Source organism: Malurus melanocephalus, unplaced genomic scaffold (genome assembly GCF_030028575.1).
Source record: "Malurus melanocephalus ecotype Western Australia unplaced genomic scaffold, MMel_1.1 scaffold_4, whole genome shotgun sequence".
Lineage (NCBI taxonomy): Eukaryota > Metazoa > Chordata > Aves > Passeriformes > Maluridae > Malurus > Malurus melanocephalus.
The window spans coordinates 4690437-4709260 of NW_026623236.1; the positions used below are offsets into that span (position 1 = coordinate 4690437).

The 18824-nt window shown below is 35.6% G+C and overlaps 1 protein-coding gene across 3 annotated transcripts in view; it reads right to left on the minus strand.

Moving 5' to 3' along the window:
- PHIP (pleckstrin homology domain interacting protein) overlaps nt 1-18824 on the minus strand; it is a 96693-nt gene that overhangs the window by 39202 nt on the left and 38667 nt on the right. For 2 of the 3 annotated variants that reach the window (XM_057369325.1, XM_057369333.1), the window contains 5 exons: nt 14064-14192; nt 8886-9111; nt 5820-5957; nt 4517-4700; nt 3714-3837 (listed from right to left, as the gene is read on the minus strand). In XM_057369325.1, coding sequence (XP_057225308.1) covers nt 3714-3837; nt 4517-4700; nt 5820-5957; nt 8886-9111; nt 14064-14192 — 801 coding nt within the window. The remainder of the gene's footprint in view (nt 1-3713; nt 3838-4516; nt 4701-5819; nt 5958-8885; nt 9112-14063; nt 14193-18824) is intronic. The other variant, XM_057369342.1, reaches the window with a different exon arrangement.

An 18824-nucleotide genomic window follows, 5' to 3' on the forward strand; every position in this document is an offset into this window, starting at 1 on the left:
TATTCCTCACTAATGATTTTGAAAGTCAAACCAAGTTTTTCATTGAGCCTGCAGGTCAGTGATATTAGATACTATTTACTAAATTCTATTCAGGTCAAAATACCCAAGCTTTTAGTTTCTCCCCCACAACTCCATTACTCCCTTAAATGGTCAYATACAAATACTTTTCAGTATGACCTGTGTCAAAAGAATGTGGGCTTTCAATAGCAGAAYACTTATGTGACTTCCATTTAAATTGCAGATATTGTTAGAGAAGAAAGGCTATAATTCTGTACTACTTTTAACACACCCTACAATGACYCTGGATTAAAAGTTGGCAATAGGACTTTAGAATCTCCTCAAAATGTAATTACAGCTGCTCTGTGTTCTTCCTTATTGACCARCACTTTAGCTTGCAATCCAAAATGCTAGCATTCATTCCTGCCCACCTTTTCATTTTACTTTTGTATTTTTGACTTCTTTCAGGTAGAAAAGAACAAAATATTATTTTATCATTATAATATGAACAGATCTGMTAAATTTCAAAAGTTGATATAAAAATCAGTATTTCCTACTGGWATGAATACAACTGAATTTGCCTATCAAGACAATGTGTTAATAGGRGCCTTGTTTAACTCTGACCCCATAGAAGCTGTGGGCATAAATATCTGCAGTACTATAGAGTACTATATATTTTCTAGAATTCTTGATACTGTAGTTATTAAGTCTAGAGATTACTGGAAGAGAATGTCTTGGCCTGTATTTTGTTGRAGGTGTTCGCCATCCCCTTTAGATCATAATTCTCTAACTAAACCCATAAGAATTCACTATGCAATAAGAACTGTAGTCTTGCAATAATGCTGTGAACATAACTTACAAGGAATCAGTATCAAAACCTACTGAATGTTCTCAAGGAAAAGGAAGATTTACACTGTGCTTTTCAGTTCTATCTTCARCCTAACACAGTTTGCAATTAAAGTCACACCATCACTGCAAAGAACAGCAACAGAAGAGCAACTATAATCAAGTCATTAATTTCTATTTAAAACGACATGAAAAATATTRCACAACAGTTTTTAGATTGCAGTCAGGCTTGCTTCTCTTCCCAGGTGTTTGATTTTATTGTGAACACTACAGAAGAGTACAATTTCAATTCACTATTCCTGCTGCTCAGACACTACTGAGCAGAAGTGTTGCTCATGTTAACCATTAGCAACAACAAAAATGAAAATCTGAGCAGTTCCTTTAATTGTGAGACTCAATCACTTGAAATCAAACACCTTTTTCTTCTTGAAACTTGCTATTTAAAGCCCATGGGATACCTACTTATTTCTGAATCTCTCTGAGATTTTACTCAAGAGATTTGAATTAATGTACTTCTCAGCAGTCTGAGTCCTCCAAAAAGAGACATATTTAATGAAGGATCATCTATGGAAGAATACAATCTTTTATTCTGAGATGCCATAAAAAAGTATCCAGTAGGGTTTATGAAGGTTTTAAGTGTTCTGTAAGTATTACTAAATTAATTGGTAATTTTAATACAGAAAGTTTACTGACAYAGTCAAATGAAAAGACCATGATTGCCTGGGTTTTTCCTGTATTTCCTGAGAACAAAGGTGGCAAGTGACTAAAGGATTTATCAAGTTATCTTTCCCTCACATTCTGAGAATCCAGAATCCAGRTCACAGAGCCCCCCCAGCTGTAAATACATGAAACTGAAGTTATTCCTAAGTAGCAGTTACTCTGAAGGAGTTCAAGGGCATAAATATCTGCAATAAAAATATGCAGCTCAGATGATCCACTGCTACCAATAAAGTCTGGAGACTAAAAACTTTTTTTGAAACAGGATTTTAAAAAACATTTGCATTAAGTTTTTTTTATTTCAAAGATATAATGAAAGTAATTGCTAAAACCAAAATGCTGGACCAGCTAGCCTACTCTGTTAAAATTTTATGACCTACTGATATTTTAGAAGAAAACTGTAACCCAATTAGAAATTTAATGGTAATTTGGTATGAATTCACATTATCAGGAAGGATCTTTTTGACAAGGAAATAGAAACTGTTGAGCAGCGTGACTGTTTAATTTAAATAAAGTCTGTAATTCAGCACCAAAATACATTCCCTCAAGACAGAAATAACATTTGTTAAAATCTGAATATTTCAGGCCCATTTTTTATTATTCCCAAGAGAAAAATAAGTGTTACAAAGATTTCTGATGTCCTGGTATTTCACTAATGAGTCCTGTCACTTGGCATAAAGCTTTCCCACTCTAAGTACAATAACTSGAGATAAAAGCAAGCAAGTTTTTTTTCAGTGTACCCTGGACAAACACACCATGCTGTTGACTGCTGAACTCAAAACAAAAAATGGTGCTGATATGCTAAGATAGCAACAAATTCAAATTTTAATACAAGAAAGAAATTGAAGGAAAAATAAAGAAGAAAATTTAATAAAGAAATTTAAAGTTATGAGGGGACTGTGGGTAGGGGTGTGCTCACATTGCTTATTTGAAATTTTTACTTTGGTTGAGTATGAAAAGAGCAAAACAATACTAAATTTAGTAYAAAATATAAACTTACTAATCCGAAACTTCTTCTACTACATGTAAAATTAATTCATCATTATTAAAAATTACAAAATCCCTATAAAGCATATGAAATTTACTTATTTTTGGATTGCTCCCAATCTCAGTTCCTTCCTTCGCTAGAAAGTGAGCAATATACAGCACAGGCATGAAGTATGGTACTCTAAGAGCTAAACTGAAGAGCTGTAATCTTTTGCATACTCATTCTTTTAATTTCATTTATTCATTTTTCCACTTTATATCCCATAAGTGATTTTCACTTTTGAATCACAATTGCAACAATTTGCAGGTGYTCCTGAAGGCTGTGTTTTACAAGCTTTTGCTTGAGGGTGAAAACAATCTCCTCTATGCTAAGCATACTACAAAATTAAAAGCATGGGTTCTCCTYTACAGTTACTAAAATTTACTTCCTTTATTACAAAAATACAGTTGGTTATTTAGCTAGAAAAGCATTTATAAGCATGTGTAATTCATAGATAAAACTAAATTTTAAACAAAGAAGACATAAAATTCTTTCTGCAAGCATAGAATATCCATTTTTTCACCAGCAAAGGAAGATTAAATTTTTTTACAAGTTGTTTTACAACAAACAAGTCACAGTTGTGTGATAGTCACAAGACAATTTAATTCTTAATGTAACTTATTGCCTTCTACTTAATCTATCCTGTCTTCTTCCTTTCTGAAAATGTACTCCAGTTCTAKCAAAAAGCATGACTTAGATATATATCCCATAACAGCCCACAATATGATTTTTCAGGTACCATGAGAGAAAATACCCAATTCTCTATTTGGAAAGTCTTAATGCGTTAAGGCAAAGAACTGTGACTTGAGTTTTAATAGAACCTTTCCACAGAACAGCATGTCAAGCAGTAGACAACAGCACTGGGGTGTATTGATTGATAGCGACAGACTCCCTACAGCAAATCATGTCCCTAACACCAGATTTGCAGGGATTTGCCCCCACTTCAGAAAGCAATCGTGTTTATTCAGAACGTATTGAAACATTAGTACAGACAGTTCACCCCCTMATTCTGGGGAGGTAAACAAACTCCTGTACCCTGGTTTTTAAATTTAAAACTTATGTGACCCAATTTATTGAGTTAAATTTTATGCTTCATTCTGTGATAAGGTACAGGTGGGCTACTTACCTTGGAGAAAGTAGGTATTTTATTTTCTCTTGGAATGTGACTTATTATGTGTTTTCTCTTCTCTTCTGATCGATACACCCTTATTTCTTCTTCTCCCTTTGCTGTTCTCCATTCTTCCTGCCTACTGAAAAAAGAAAACTGAGATGTTAACTTTAAAGAACATTACTACAACTGAGAGGATCCATTCCAAATCAAGGAATACACTTTCAACATCTATAACATTCTTTGAACAGTAGTTYTTCTCTTTACATTAGCATATGGCTTCAAGATTAGATTTTTTCAAACAAAGTAAGATTTTCATTTTATTTTATTAAACTAGAGCAGTTTATGCTTGCCTATGGCAAGTAGTTTTTGTGACTTACTGATTTAAGTATTCATCACAAGAGTTTATTATTGAAAAAGTTCCAGTTTGGAAATCAAAATTCATTTCAGGCACTTAATAGATTAGGTAAGTATTTCAACCATAAAATGCCACATAATGACAGGAATAAAAGGAGTTAAAATATGTAACCTTATGCTACAAGTCAGWAAATATTGAGGCAACTAGATTTCACTGCCTGTACAAGTCCAATTACTGTGTTATTCATGAAATGGCTGATTTTTATTCCCAATCCTTCTGGAATTCCAAGATTTTTCAAGTGATAACACAAACAAGTGATTTCAAACTGAAACTGATTTTATAAGAAATTTGAGACAATAAAATATAAAAATACTACACAATTCCAGTGTGAATGGCATTAGGAATTCCAAAACTGCTCATTTTAATTAAGTTCACCACAGTAGAATTCTCAGCCTATGTTTACCTGGCCACACCAGAAGACAGCTCAGGCACTACAACCCTGCGACTCCAAGCCACCAGGTCCCGCTCAGTGGCGATTTCACTTCTTGGTGCATTGCTGTGCATCTGACGCACACCTTCTATTTGTCCACTGCGCCTCAGCCCGATATTTGGTGGGGAATGTACTTCTGAGGTAGAGCTCACAGACCCTAAAAAGTCAAAAAGCAATAGTTCTTGATCTGAAATTGTTAGGGAAGCATTTAAAAAGCAAAACTTAGAATGAAATGAAAAAAATAACTTTACTTGATCTATTACTTCAAAAGAAATAGTATTAACTGAATATAACTATTTCAGCAGTTCCTGCAGTCACCACAATAYAGCACAAACAGCTACTGGGCTGCAGCACTGTTTAAAAATTCACACTGAAAAGAAGCAGGTGTATCAACAATCTGAAGTGAAGCATATGTTTGCTTCTTTAAAAATACTTTTGAAAACATTTATGCAAAGTTGACTGTTGCTACTGCACTCTAGATCTRTGTTATAAAACAGTGAGCTATCTCACTGAATCATTGTGCTCCCTAAACAGTTTTCTACCTTCAAAAAAAAAAGGAAGCCTTAACACAGGAAATTAGGAATTAAGCTGCAAAATTTACAGACAAAAAAATTGAAATGGTCAAGAAGTTAAAAATAACCAAACCAACACAAAACAAAACCACATACACATGCAAGAGCCTTTGAACACTTATACAGTAGCAAAATATCAACATTTTTCCATATCCTTACACACACAAACTATTCTTGCYTACTCTAGTGGATTGCTAATCATGTAATCTTAAACTTACTCTACTACAAGTAAAATTAGTTCACCATWATTAAAATGATGAATTAACTTTACATGTAGTAGAGTACTACAYTTTTTTAGTGTTTTTTAAAATGTTGAAAACTACTGTGTACTTTAGTGTAAGACATAGAAAAGTGGAAKGAACTACTTGTTTCTCTGCAAAGTTGCTCCATATTTCATTCTCCTGTGTCCTTATTTGAAACGAGTCAGATTTCAATCTAGATAACCAATTCCAGATTAAACAGTAGGGTAGTTACTCTGAAGGGATTGCTGCTACTGCTATTCCCTGAGTGAGCAGACAATAACAAAGATAAATCTATAATGTTAAGAACCCCAACATTTTGCAAAAATGCAAAAAAACTATGGGAAAGGTGTACTATTTTCTACAGCTCCATACCTCCTTTCTACTAGTTCAACAGAATGCACAGATCATGGACAATATGAAGGGATTTATGTTTGCCTCAACACCCATCCCCCAGTGATTTACCTCTGTTTATCCGGCTAGTGCTACTGGTTCCTGCCTCCCCAGATCGTCTCTGGTCCTGCTCTTGCTGAAGCCTTTGAATCATGCTATCCAACGGACTAACTTCTTGATTTACTTGCTGACTRAGAACTTGATTCAATCCTGTGAAGTAAAATATACAAGAGAACAACACACAAATGTAAATTTTGAAGGAATTCATGTTAAAGACAGCTCATCTAAGTTTTAGCTTTTAAACTTACAAGTACAGTAAATTACCATGTGCAGCTATGGACTAATACTTAGTTTTCTMGCAACCATCTCTTAAAGCAGGACAACTTCATTTCCTAATATATTTGAGAGTGTTATATTTTCTGAAGCAGGGTCAAGATGATCACAGTTCACTTCTAATAAAAGTTTAAATTTGATCAAGTGCCAGCAAGCCACAGAAGCTTAATACAACTGTTGTTTGTCAGCTCAGTCAATGCAAATGGTTCACATGAAAGATTAGCCTGCCTCAAATGCATTATAAAACACTTTATAAGCTTCAATGAAAGAACTACCAAGAAGGTCTAACTKATTTAGAAAATAATTATCTATACTGTTGACCACCAATCAGTAAAAATTCTTGACTGAGCTCCACATGGGCATAAGGACTACACAGATCAAGTAATGGTAATTTTCTTTGGTATGTAAAAGAGCCAAGAAACCTTTTGGGTAAGGCATTTGAATAGAAGATGGGAAACAATCCCAAAGAAATTATTACAAGGTTAATTGTAAGATTACTGTTTCTGAGCAGCAAGCAAAATAGACAGCACATAAACTGGAGTAACACAAAAACCGTTTTCATACTCACAATGATCACAAAAACCACTTAGAGAGGTATAGAAAAAAAGACAAGGGTTATGGTACTGATTCAAAAAGAAGTCATACACCTCTATACAGAATAGTGAGAAGGTAGAGTGGTGGAAAGCTGAAGTCAAGAGAAACAGAACTTGCAAAATTTTATAATGAGGGAAAACAATGTGCAAAGAAACAAGACATAGAAAYTATTTTTTCCAGCATGATTCCAAAGAAATATCACAGTATAAACTGTACTTTGTAAGATCAAAGACTAGATATTACAGTAATTGTGCTATGAAACAAAGAGCTGTGATTTTGTGGCTGCACAGTTATCTGTTAACAGTATGTAGAACATAATAACGACATAAATATTAAAGATAGGGTTCTCAGGCTTTCAAGGTTATTGAAGTCAACTTCCCTAAAACAGCAGAAACTCAGAATCATGGAATGAACTCTGGCAWAACCACAGCTGGATGTTTTCTGACTCATTTAGTGAGACAGATTAATTTGTTGATCTCGTGAGCAGACATACTGTCTACTGAGAACAATGGGAAATSCTACTAATAACCCAAGAATGATCTTAAATAAAGAAACTACTGTCTAAACAAAATGTTTTTATGTATCTAGCCTGTGAAACAATGCCTTAGTAAGAAACAGAAAGTRGTTTCTTTTTAAATTAAATAATAAAGACAYTGGTGTACATTTGATTTTTTCAAARTGTCTGGTTTCAAGKAGTTTCACGWACATCAAGGCAGCRAATCAAGTACGACTATCTGAATTCCCCCTACTCTTAACAACCCCTACAGTACACTTGGCAAGAAACAAATGGTCAGTGCTCTGAATGAGCATTAAATCCCACAATAAGGCTTCAGAAAGAAAAGGAATTTCCTTAGTGGAAGGGAACATGTGAAATATATAAACACTGTTTAGCTCTGCATATGACTGCATACATTGTTGCTATATTGTAAAAGAGTAGAAAAATATCTTGTATCTCTGCATCATCCATCAGGCTGGCAGATGGCTTCATGATATTGAACAAAATGCTATGGACATCATCTTCTATAGGTGTTCATGTGTCGTGTAGACGGACCACTAAATTTGTTTTTGTTGGGTCTGTGTGCAGAATCTGACTTGTTTCAAGACATACTGAATAATGTGCCCAGGACATTTAAATTTGGAGAATTTCACAATGAAATGGATGAATACTTTAACTATCAAAATGAAGTAAAGTGGCATCCTTTCCTAAAAATCAATTTTTTTTTCAAAGCCACTAACAAGTCTACATTCACCAGGAAGGATTTTTTCCTTCTTACAGTTGCTTCTCAGGTAGCATTTCTTCCCGTAATTTTGAAGGAAAATTMATCCCTAAAAATATTTATATMTTCAWTGTCCTATAATCCTGAGGTCTACARATGAGRAAAAAAACATCCTTTGGTATAAACACTCTCAGTTACCCTTTCTGGCATGTCTCACACACCACAATCTTAACTATCATGAACATACAAATTACAATTTACAGGCACACTATTTTCAGGAATATCCAAATACTTAACAATGCTTATCTTGAAAACATTTAAAGCTACTTTCACCAGTCACTGTTTACTCATTCATACCAGCATCAAACTAGTGACACATAATAAGCAGGCATTGCTTTTCCASCCCTATCTGAGTGAAACACCTTTAGGCAGTTCCCAACAGCCAGCCAGCCAATGGCCCAACTGATGCATGCTCTTCCCATGCCATGCGCATAAAAAATAAAACTTTCAAGGAACTTCCTAGATTTTGTATCTTTACGGAGTCTTTGGTTCTTTCACCAAATCAACAAAGCTTTAAATTAATAACTGTCTTCATCTAAAGAGGAAAATTTTGCTTGTTTCAGATGTCTTCTCCTTTTTCTCTTCTTGTAGGTGTTACCTTTTCCAACTGATCCTTGGAAGATCAGCCTGYTTCCTAAGTATTCTAAAGCAGGAAATGTTATCCCAAAGAGATAACTGAGAGCTCATTCAGTATCATATATTGTTGCAGTAATGAGCTAACTGGTGTTGTAGCATCAGGTAGTGCCAACTTGATTGATGACAGTACTGCAAGTGAAATTGTCAGAAGCAATCAGTGCCAAAGACATTGAAATTCTTCCACACCGCATGTGCCACTATGCCCATAAATRAAAAAAACAAAAGGACAAAGTGAAAGTGTAGAAAAACTGGAGATAACTAGATAGACTACTGTTTAGCAAAGCGAAATTTTCCATACCTGAAGATGTCACTCCCATCTGAGGAATAAGCTGCTCCTCCCTGCAGTTCTCACGACCAGGAACTAGTCTTTGATAYCTTGCAGGATGAGGGTTGCCATCCACATCAACCAAAAATGGGGGAGGCATAAGGTGTGGAGCCTGCTGTGTCTGTTCGTCCAGGACAAAGTTGTTGGCATCACGGATAAGGGGCCGATAATCACTATGAAAGAACATCTGATCTGCTATCTGTAAACAAAGTCATTTTGTAATTTTTTTAAAGAACCTAATAAGAAAGCATACAGAAATGCCAAAAATATTTTTAATGCTACTCATGGTCACTTTTGCAAAAAACGGGGCATAAACTGATGTGTTTATTTCAGTTTAAAGGGGAAAATTTAATGACTTCATTATTATGTTGTTTCCTAGTACTCCTTTTCTATATTACACTGAAAAGAGAATAATCCACATGTTCAAACTACTTGAAGACATCTGACCAAATACAGCATGAATATATTAATTTATCAATTTTCTTCTATAGTTYGAATAAATGAATACATATTCTGATAATAAAAAATTGTGTCACAGACTTACAAGGTGTGGTGCAGAAAGAAGACTAGGAAAAGTATTAATTGTATCAGCRCATTGCCAAATATTTTAACATCACCCAAATACATATATATCTACTATAATGCTAGACATCAGAAAAAGTTTCAGTAGGTAAAATAAAGCTGAGATAAAAATGGAATTTTTCAGGCTCTAAGTTTCCTTCTTTATTTCTGTACACCTAATCATAATTGATTATAGATGACTTTCCACAGACCCTCAAGACTGAGCAATTCTTTTGTCCAAACAAACATGATTTATGGTCCATCCTTCACTTGCACATGTATCTCAGTATTGTGCAATCTGAAAGATTTTGAAGCACAAGGAGAAAAGAAAAACTGAATAGAAGAGAAGCTGATACATACACTACACATACCAAAACTACCTAGAGGCAAATAAACCCTGTGGCAGCTTATGTATTCAGTTGAACTTTGAACAAGTGAGAATAAAACCTTAAAATCATCACTCACACAAATTTCAGTGCAGTATAAAAACAATTCAATTATTGACTTATTGCACAGAGATATAAAAAAAAAAATCTTGTCTTTTGAGCATGGAGAAAAGAATGACCAAGTTGTCACAAAACACACCCTGATTTCTGGAGAGCATGCTCTATYATCATCAATCCATAGCAGAGTTTCCAGCAACTTTTTATGTAAAAACCAGAGATTATAAGCAGCTACTCAGAGTTCTGGTCTCTCAATGACAAAGGTCTCTCACCCTGGAAGTGAGAAGACCAGGAAACAAAAATGACAGAAGATTGTCAATTACAACATCACAAAGTGCATCCATATGAAGTTGATTGAAAAAAAAAACAAGTTGGGGAAAAAAAACATAGGAATCATTGGATCTAGACCCCACAAAAAACTCAGWAAAATAGCAACCGGAAGAAATTGGAAAGATACATAGAAAGATGCAGTGGAAAAGAATTTACTTCAGGGATTCAAAAGACTATTCTTACAAAATGTGTATGATCAAGGTGATATCCCACTGCAGTAAGAAGCAGACTGGATGAAATTTTRTTGCCAGAGTTTTTGTTAACAGAGGGTGAATGAGAAAGATAAAAGTGTGTTTATGTGGCTGACTGACAGAATCAAGGCCTGCTTAACACCTTTGTTCTTTCATCTCATAACAGCTCAATATGAGCCCTCTAGGAGGACTTATGTCTCCTAAAATCATAATAATAGAATAYGCATTACTTAAACCTAGTATCACTCTTCCTACTACGTACCTCCCACATTGAGAAAAAGAGAGTTTCCAGTTGCAGGGCCATACAAACTGAGTTTTATTATGCTGTGATTTGGCTGTACAGTGCTGTCTGCAAACCAGGTTTTGCAAGCAAAGGGAAGACCTGGTGCAAGATCATGAGGAACTTTGTTGCATTAGCATTTTTGTGCACCCTCTACTGCAAKCAAGTATAGCAGAGAGAGTAAATGACTATTTTCTACTCCATAAGGTAACATGGCATTTCTTGGAGAACATAGGCYCAGGCCACCTCTTAGGTAGAATATCCCTGCTGGAAWCCAGAACARTATCTTATCCTGAGAAAAATCAGAAGAATTAGACATTCCAGCAGACAAMCAGCTAGAAGTACTAACAATGAGACTTACTCATTAATGTACTATTAGAGACAGAATTCATGACAGCAGGATGATGCCACATCACCATCTGCGCATGAGTCTTCTATTCACATGACTTCACAAACCCAGCTTGAGAATGAGCACAAAAGCTTTCCACAAGGTCTGAGCTCTATGCAGAGACTCTCCTCCAATCACACATTCAAAATGCTCAGTTTCTCCAAATGGGCACAGTTACACAAAGAGTTTTTCCCCAGTACTGCACCAATCCACCACACAACTGTGACCTTGCAAYGAAGTACTGTGGTTTGGGCAGTCTGCAGGAGCAGAAGCTTTAGAAAGCTCAGAGATCAGAGTCCCCAGRAAAGTGGTCACAGCATCAAGCCTGCCAGAGYTCAAAAAGCATTTGGACAATGCCCTAAGGTGTATGATGGTCTTTTGTGCAGAGCTAGGAGCTGGTCTCGAACCTAGTGGGTCAGAATAGTCTATGATTTAAAATCAACAGAATAGTAGCTTACACTTTAGAACTGCTAGGCATTTCTGAACAAATTTCCACCTAACCAAGAACTTCTGAAGTGCACATGCCCTGTTGACAGTGAACTCAGCTCAGCTCTGGTGATGACACACTACAAAATTTCAGCTGAGACTGGCTCAAGGAACCCCAAACAAGCAGCAAATGTATTCTTTTTTCTTACCCCATTAAAGAATTACTGCACAAAAATATGTACCATAAAAATTTAAGAAAAAAAATGTTAAAAACAAACAAAATAAACAAAGACCAACCAAGCAGATACCCCACCCCGTTTATCTTCACTGTGGCCAAGCTCACACTGCAGGGGAAAAAAACCCTAGACATTGTTTCCAGTCAACTAGAAAACACAGATACTGTCTGAACGTAACATGAAAAAATGGGGCCGTAAAAAAAAAGAAGCTTGTCCTTTCAGTAGAGTAAACATTATCTCAGCTGTAATCACTGTCAATTCAAAAATGCAGGAATATAGGACAGGTTACCACACTTTTTTCTTCTGTAAAATTCATTTCCCCAAAGAGATGGAAAACACCTAAAGCCAAAAAAAACACATACCCTACCAGATCACAGTCTGACAAGATGTCTGAAACCCTCCCCAATGTCGGAGGGGATGAAGACAGAAAAAAGAATACTATCTCCAGCACCTACCTACCTGTAGTTACATTTTCCCATAACTCGGGTCAGACAAAAACAGAGGCGATGAAACCACACATGGAAAAGATCAGACAACTTCCAAGCTRAGTTTTCTGTGAGTGGAAGACTGASATTAAGTGGTAACAAGTGTAAGTCCTATTTGCTCCCATTTCTTCTATGATCAAGCATGCCAAGAGTAACAGTGGCACAGAAACCACTGTAGAGGATCATTTTAAATCATTCAATAAAATGAAACATTTTCAACATAATCTTTTCTTAGCAGCTGCAGTAAAAAACCCCAGAAAACCATGTGTGTGTAGAATTCAAGCATGGAAAAGCAATCGTATTCATTCTTCAAACATTTAAYCCCTCACAGGTAAATTCTCAAACRGCAGTATAAAGAAAAATCCTGATCTATCACAGCAAAGACAAARAGACTCACAGTTTCAATTTATTTTCCAGCATTTCTGGAGGACTACAGTAGTAGAGTAGTAGCAGAGGACKACACACTTCCAAAACAGTAGGAGAGGAAAAGAAACCTGAGAYAATCCATGGACATGGTAAGAAAAATATTCCTATTACAACAGGCTTTAAAGTTTGGAACACTAAGAACTCAGAAAGACAAAGAAAATTATCTGATAATCCTGGTTTTCCTTGCTTGCGATGCCACTACTAATTTRTTCTATTTGGAATGGAATGGGACATGCACAGCTAGTAATAACWGAGGGATAGCAACAGCATCTTAGAGCTGAAGACTTCAAATCATARATGAGACACAAGGAGAAAAAAATAAATCCCCAGTAAGACTACAGTAAGAAATGCAGTAGCTTATAAAAYAAAGATTAAAATTCCTTTTGCTCTCCCTCCTTCAAGTCTCTGCACTGCTGTTTGCCACAAAGCATTCAAAACCAGCCTGAATCCAAAGATCCAAAGCAGGAGGCAAGACCCAAAAAACAGCATTTCAAAGCATTCAACTGTCAGCTACCAGAAGCAGAGATGAATATCCTGGAGCAGATAGGTCTACTTAAATCTTAGGAAAAGGGAGAAGAGACACACCTCATTACTTCCCTGTGTGAYWAAAGAACAGCTATGATCTTGTGGACACTCCAAATGTGTCCGGTTCACAGAGCAYGTTCTTCCACACAGGAAAAAAATAACACCACGTATTTTTACAGTCATGAGGGTCTGTGGCAAGATACCCGCACTCAGAACACACAATGTAGACTATGACATTAGRATAAAGATATAATATTTTAATCACACTAATGGTGAAATGTTGCTGTATAAGCACAAAGGCATTCATGATGATGTTTCATTAACAGACATAAAATTGCACCACTAAAACACACAGCACTTTTTTTGTAAATAATTCCCTCARAGGCTATGCAATATTTAAATACAGATAACAGGAATTAGCTCTATTTTGGGTCTTAGGAACGAGAAAAAATAGTTAAAGTAAAACATTTAACTATTATCAGTTCCACTGCAGCTGATTCCTGTTATCCATGTGGATTCATTAGAAGATACTTGTAACCTTRCCATTTAAGAGAGTGGACAATGACTGGTTAGTTTTTAATTTTGCTTTTAAATTATTATTATTAACATCATTATATCATCATCATCGTGAACTTCCCATGTAAATAGTAGCTTAACAGAATGTTTCCATAATTAAAAAAAAAAGATAATGAAAGATAATGTTGTTGACCCTCATTGTCAACAACAGGCTTCCAAAACATCCCACATTAATGGTGTGAAATTSTGTCAAGATATGGCCTCTTGAAATGAAGCTCTGACCAAAAGTTTGCGCAAATGCATTCAACACAGACAAACATTTTGATTTTCATCTTGCACTGTACCTTGTCATATTTGCTACTGGAACCAAAGCCAAAAATCAGAAGGTGACCGTGAGAATCAGTACATGCAAAATGCTGTCCGTCGGGAGAGCACTTGCAGTCAAAAACTGCACCGTGTCCTTGTCCTTCAATCTGAAATACATCAACATACAAAATAATTAACAGAAATTAGTAATTTTCAGTTATGGTTCTCAAAACTGTGTTGCTGACATTGAAATTTATCATAAAATCTGTATGACAGCATACTGCTAGATGGAAGTTACTTTAAAACAAAGCTTACTTTTTTTAGCTATTCACTTTTCAGTGAATTTTGTAATAATGCTCATGAAAGATTCCAAATTGATAGCAGTAGAAACTGACAGACTTTATTCACAAAGCAGGCACAGTATAGGAAGTGAAAATAAAAGCTTCCCCTTCAACGTCCTGCTAATGAGCCTACCAGAGAGCTGGGCCCTGTTCAGGGCTTAGTCACTACACCCTTTGCATCCTCTGCCTTCTTGCTAAGCTGCCCCAACAGCAGTGGCTGCTGTGGTGTTCCACAACACCTGCCCCCTAGAAAACGCACTGACAGACAACCCACATTATACAACTTAGTAACTACCTCTTTCTGCAATACCTACTCCTAATTTATTGGAGCGGGGAAGGAGTAAATTTGCGTAAAAACTCCACCTTTTATAGGAGAACTGCAAAGATTTTAAAAAAGGAATTTTTACCTGATACTCATTTTCTGTTTTCCAGTTCCATTAAGCCAGAACAAATGGGTTTTTGTTTTTCCCTGCAACCTGTCAATCAAGCAGAGGTGACCAATCACCACTCTGAATTTTCATGTCTTCAGCACCTCTTCAGAAAGCCCCTTTCTATTCTCCCCAGCAAAGCACTTTTGCATTTTCTTTAAAGAGACACCAAACAAAATTCTTTCCCTAACTGTGTTAGACCTATGCATTGCCAGTACAGGAAAAAAAAACAAAAACCAACGATATTCAGCCTTGAGACAGTAACACTATGCACTTCTGCAGCACCTTCCAGAGGCCATCAGCATTCTTTTAAAACATTAACAAATCAAGCCTCTAATACCCTGTGATGTAGGTACTGTTCTCACTCTCTTACAGACTGAGACAAAGGCAAGAATTCTAAATCTTTTCCCCACAGTCTTATAACACACCCACACCCCTGCACATCCCCCCAGTGATTGAGGCTGAAACATCTATTGCCAGTGCTTTCAGGTATTTGACAAAGGTCTTTCTTACTACAAGTATTTCCCCTAAAAATTAAAAGAGTTTCTGGACTAGCAATAGAGGAACATAAACCAATGTAAGTTTTATGTTCTATTTTGCCCATTATTCCAGAAGAAATGAACAGAAGTATCTTACAGAAAGAGATGGAAAATAAAAACAGAGCTTCAAGCAAGTGACACTAACATCACAACAATCAGGAATGTAGAATTAATTTAGTCTAAGCAAGATCAAACTACCACAGCGAAGTTACAACTTTATGCTGCTTTTTGCATATAAAAAGCTCACTGTATTAAAGGGAGACAGTTTGGGAAAGCAGGTGGAAAGCAGGAGTTTCAGCACAATAATAAGTATTGCAGAAATAGTTAAAAATTGAAAAAGAAATATTTTATAAAGATTTCTGTTCCCTTATCCTACCTCCAACAAAGGAAACATCAGTGTCAAGCTTCCTAATGTTCAAGTCCTTCATAAACAGAACTTTGGATTTCAGCCTAAGTTTTGAATACTTTTTGTTTTACAAGGAAAGCAATACATGCTGTGGGAAGAACTATTTGCTAACCACAGTGAGGGGGGAAATGAGAAACAGAAGTAAAATAATCTAACTATTAAGAGGATGGGTTTTTTAATCCTTTCCATCAATAAATGGTTGGTTAGACCTTTTCAAGAACGTCCTGGAAATTAGAGCGTTAATTGGAAAACATTCCTTCCTTATGTAAAGGAAAAGAATAGTGTTCTACTATTTGGGGACAAGTACAATGCAAATAGTTTAAATCTAAACGTGCTCAGAATCTGGTTTTGAAAAGTGCTTTTGGAAAGGGCAATTCTAAGACCTTTCAGCACAACCTTTCAAGTCTGAAGTACAAATACTTGGAAATAAAGATCCTTATAGGAACAAAAACTACTGTTGAGGATAACCATCCAAGATATAATTACTATTCTAAATTCAAGAAGAAAGTCAACCAGAGTGTGCTACCCAGAAGAATTTTTTTTCCAATAAAACTATTTCAAGGTTAATAAGTAACACCTTACAATAGAATTTTCTCAATAATAAAGATAACACAGAGAAGCTGATCTTTTGGAACAGAAACTAAATGTTATGTTGCAAAAAGGGAAGCTGTAGTAAATCAGTGAAACTGCTACAACAGCAAGCTAGATAAAGAATTTCAGCAAGAAGGAACCTGCCTTCCCCTCTCCATCCCTTTTAAATCAAAGATGCAAGAACATGAAGACTGTATTCCAAGAAGATATAGAGTGCTTATTCTGTTTGGAACCTTCCCCCGATGAATATAAGGATATAAATTGTGYGGGGGAGAGACTGCTTATGAGAACAGAAAAAGCACTGGTTAATTAAGAGCTGTCAAACAATCACAGAATGGTCTGGGCTGGAAAAGACCTTAAAGATCACATAGTTCCAGTCCCCTGCCATGGACAGGGATGCATCCTAGACCAGATTGCTCAGAGTACCATCCAACCTGGCCTTTAACACTTTCAGGCATGGGGAGGCCACAATTTCTCTTGGCAGACTTTTCCAGTGCTTCAACAAAAGCTGTGTCACACGAAGGCTGTGAAGAGTGAATGTGTTAAGACACTGGGGATAGCAAAGCAAGYAGCAAGGATTATTTAGCTACAAACAGGGAAGAACCAGTGATGCTATAGAAGGAAGACTAAGACTATTTTTAGTCTCAGCTCCAAGAATTAAAAATCCAATTTGCCCRTATTTTCACTAGCAAGGCAATTTGTGGATAGAGGTATATCCCAAAGGGAGGAAGGCTGATGAAAGAAGAGAATGAAAAAGAAAGTATGTTTTTCTCTAAGTTCTGAGGAAAACCTATTTTTTGTCCCAAACCAGGGAGAACAGAGCTGTCAAAACCTCTACACATAGCAATGTCTTCAATGCAAAAACGTATTTGTTGTATGAGAAAAGAATAGTACAACCTACAAAGCGAGCTCAATTGTAAGCCTTTCTGACCTGTTATCAATAATAGCATGAAACACCTAAACCCTACTTTTCAAAAAGAGTGTAAGACATTGGAGAAGAAGAAAGAAAAAAAAAATTCAACATGAAAATTAATCAAGAGTAGAGAGTACCGGAGAAATTAAACAGACTATTCAGATAAATAACTAACTTTTTAATGCCAGGAAAATATAACTCATTCAACCTAACTACATTTCAAAGGCATAATACAGTATTTAGATTTGATTCAAATGATTGTGATTAGAAGGAGAATTGCAGAGTAAGTAAACTTTATAAAGAAAGGATAATATTTATTGATTTTKGAAAGACATACAGAGCTAAAAGGATGTTATCACTGAAGTTTCTCACATCAGGCTTTTCTCTTATTGACTACAGAAAATATAAGAGCCCTTTGATGAAAAGAACATTAGGGAATCATCAACTGAGAACAGATTTGGGACAGCAAAAAAGATATCAACTAAAGTAATTCAAAGCCAACAGGACAAAATGCAATAGTGCATGACCTTAGTAAAGTGCACGAACTTAGTAAGGTTATTAGAACTAACTTATTAACACATTTACTGCCATAAAAAATAATGAAACTCAGTCTACATATAATAACACTACACTTTTCTATCACATCTTCCAATACAAGTCATCAGCAACACTTTAAAAAAATCCGCAAATTAAAGCCTCTACTAGCTTGAGGTAGAATCCATACTTCATGTTAAGGGACTGAAGCRATTAGTTGAAAACACAGGGAAAAAGATCACTGCGTATTCTTTGCAATGCATCCCCCACAATGCAGCAACAAAAAGAAAACTGTATTTCTAAACCAGACCAGAATAGCATCTAGAAAAGAAAGTGCATACATGCTACACAAATAGACAACACTAAGAACAAAATCTTCCAAAGCAGTACACATAATATTTTCTTCTCATGTTCAACACAAGTAAATTCTAAGAGGAACAACTACAGAGCCACTCATCGTAATAAAATCTAAGAGCTCAGCTTCTTTATATGAACACTAAGGAAAGAGGACTATTTTGTATGACTATACTAAAAGACCTTTAGCAGGAAGAAAACTACTATACTAAAAGACGTTAAGTGAGATGAGAACTACTCTACTTAAATGCATAGAAACAAATGAATATTAGTTACAAGCAACATTCAAACTTGAAAACTGAAATTCAGATTCTAATGATCACAACAATGGTATACTAGAACAAATTCCTAAAACTAACAAAAAAGCAGCACTAACTGTTATTAAAATGTATAACCTCTTTTGTAAGTGATGAAATTACATCATAATGCTCAAGTCAAAACAGTCTCTAAGTACCTGGAAGCTCCTTTGCAGGTTTGTACTCTCCTTTGCTTTAAAGGTCAATCTTGAACCACAGCATGTTTCCATAAGCCGAAAAACATCTACAGACTTTCTGCAAAGTTAAAGGAGGTTGCTACACATTTGGAGGAGGAAGACTTACTTTTTAAGCTGGTTTATAAAAATAAAAAAATTTAAAATTTAAAAACCAGCAGATCTTCTACACTACTTCTAGAGCAATAGGAAGAGATTAAATG